Raw genomic sequence first — 1,567 nt, forward strand, 5'->3', positions numbered from 1 at the left:
GAATGTCGTTTGCGCATTTGCTTTTGATCCGCATTCAGCAAATGCGGCACCCATCTTGCACAGAGCTTTCGCATACCTAATTCTTCGTGCAAGATGTTTCGTACCTTTTCTTCCGATATGCCCACGGCCTCAGCTATCTCACACACCTTTAGTCGCCTATCGTCCAACACGATATTGTGCACCTTTTCGATAGTTTCCGGTGTGGTTGCAGTTTTTGGCCGTCCTTTACGAGGGTCATCTTTGAGCGACGTGCGACCACGTTTAAATTCAGCTGCCCACTTTTTAACGGTTGAGATTGAAGGAGCAGAGTTCCCGTAAACTTTTGTCAACTTCGGATGAATTTCCTTAGGGGTTAACCCATCCAAAACGAAGAATTTTATGACCGCACGATATTCAAATTTATCCATTTTAACGAAACACGCGCAAGACGTGTACTGCAAAGACTCGTTTACACAAACTACTTGAGCGAATAAGTTGAAGTTTGTCATACGAACTAATGATATGTGCGCGCAGGCAGGAAACGTAAACTTTCGCCGATTGGAATGCCATTTCTGGGTCAGGCCGAGAACTTTTCACCTTGCCCTCGTAATGCGTTTCTAGTGTAAACATTTGATTTCGTAATATTTATTGAAGTTACCCGGATGAACCCACGATTTGCGTCTTTTGGGATTGTCTTACAATACTCATTTTTTATCGTCAGTCATAATTTTATGAAAAAAATCCTTTTGTTTGAATCGTGGCAGCAGAAAAATTATCATATTACAGCGTCTCATTTTGTTTTCCGAGGTGACCATATGAAGAACCCCGTTTGCCTTTAAAACTCTTTCAAGCTTCTTTAAGCGTAAGAAAATAGCTGATTGAGTTATGCCAAATTCTTTAGCAAGTTCCTGTTGCATCTGACAAGAACGTTTACTAACTCCAATTCCTCGTCTTCCACTTTTTCGGCATTCTACTGCGTTCTCAATCAGAAAGATCGAAATTGCTTACTCGGAACTTCTGGAACCACTTTTTACAAGTCTTATGTGTCGCAACATCTTTACCCAAGCGAAATAAATAATTTCAGTAGCCTGAGTAAGGTTTTTCTTTAATTAAAAAGTGAAAAGGATATAGTACCTCAAATGTTCCTCTTCGAACCACGTCGTGTTCCGTACTGTTTTTCGACGTAATATCGGTAGGACTGCCAAATATTATATAATGCTTCTTAAAGCTTAAGATTGGCATTTTCGAATTATCCTACAGCAAGAAAAAAATGTTAATTTAGACTAGTGTTACAAGACATCAAATGTATTTATTATGTAAGGCATCAAACTTATTTATTCACAATAATGTGTCCAAGTAAACAACATGCATTTTTAACGTGTTCAAATAAATACGAGGGTGAATCAAATATAAACGAGCCTTTTGCAAAAAAACCATATATATTTTTTAAAATCAATTCTAAATTATATTTTTCTTATTTTTCTACATAGTCCCCCATCTTATCTATACATTTCTTTTAATAGTCTGGAAATTTTTTAATCCCGGTATCATAAAAAGTTCGCGGACGTGTACCAAACCAATTGCACAT

The 1,567-nt window shown here is 37.6% G+C and overlaps 1 protein-coding gene across 1 annotated transcript; it reads right to left on the reverse strand.

Moving 5' to 3' along the window:
• Positions 1-104: 104 nt before the first annotated feature.
• On the reverse strand, positions 105-1,233 carry LOC106750621 (putative uncharacterized protein FLJ37770; the record flags this gene model as incomplete). Its single annotated transcript, XM_014631088.1, has 2 exons — positions 105-344; positions 1,114-1,233. Coding segments are annotated over 2 exons (360 nt in total), but the record flags the coding sequence as incomplete, so codon positions are not given.
• Between the last annotated feature and the right edge of the window lie 334 nt (positions 1,234-1,567).

Source organism: Dinoponera quadriceps, unplaced genomic scaffold (genome assembly GCF_001313825.1).
Source record: "Dinoponera quadriceps isolate SergipeBrazil2010 unplaced genomic scaffold, ASM131382v1 scaffold6156, whole genome shotgun sequence".
Lineage (NCBI taxonomy): Eukaryota > Metazoa > Arthropoda > Insecta > Hymenoptera > Formicidae > Dinoponera > Dinoponera quadriceps.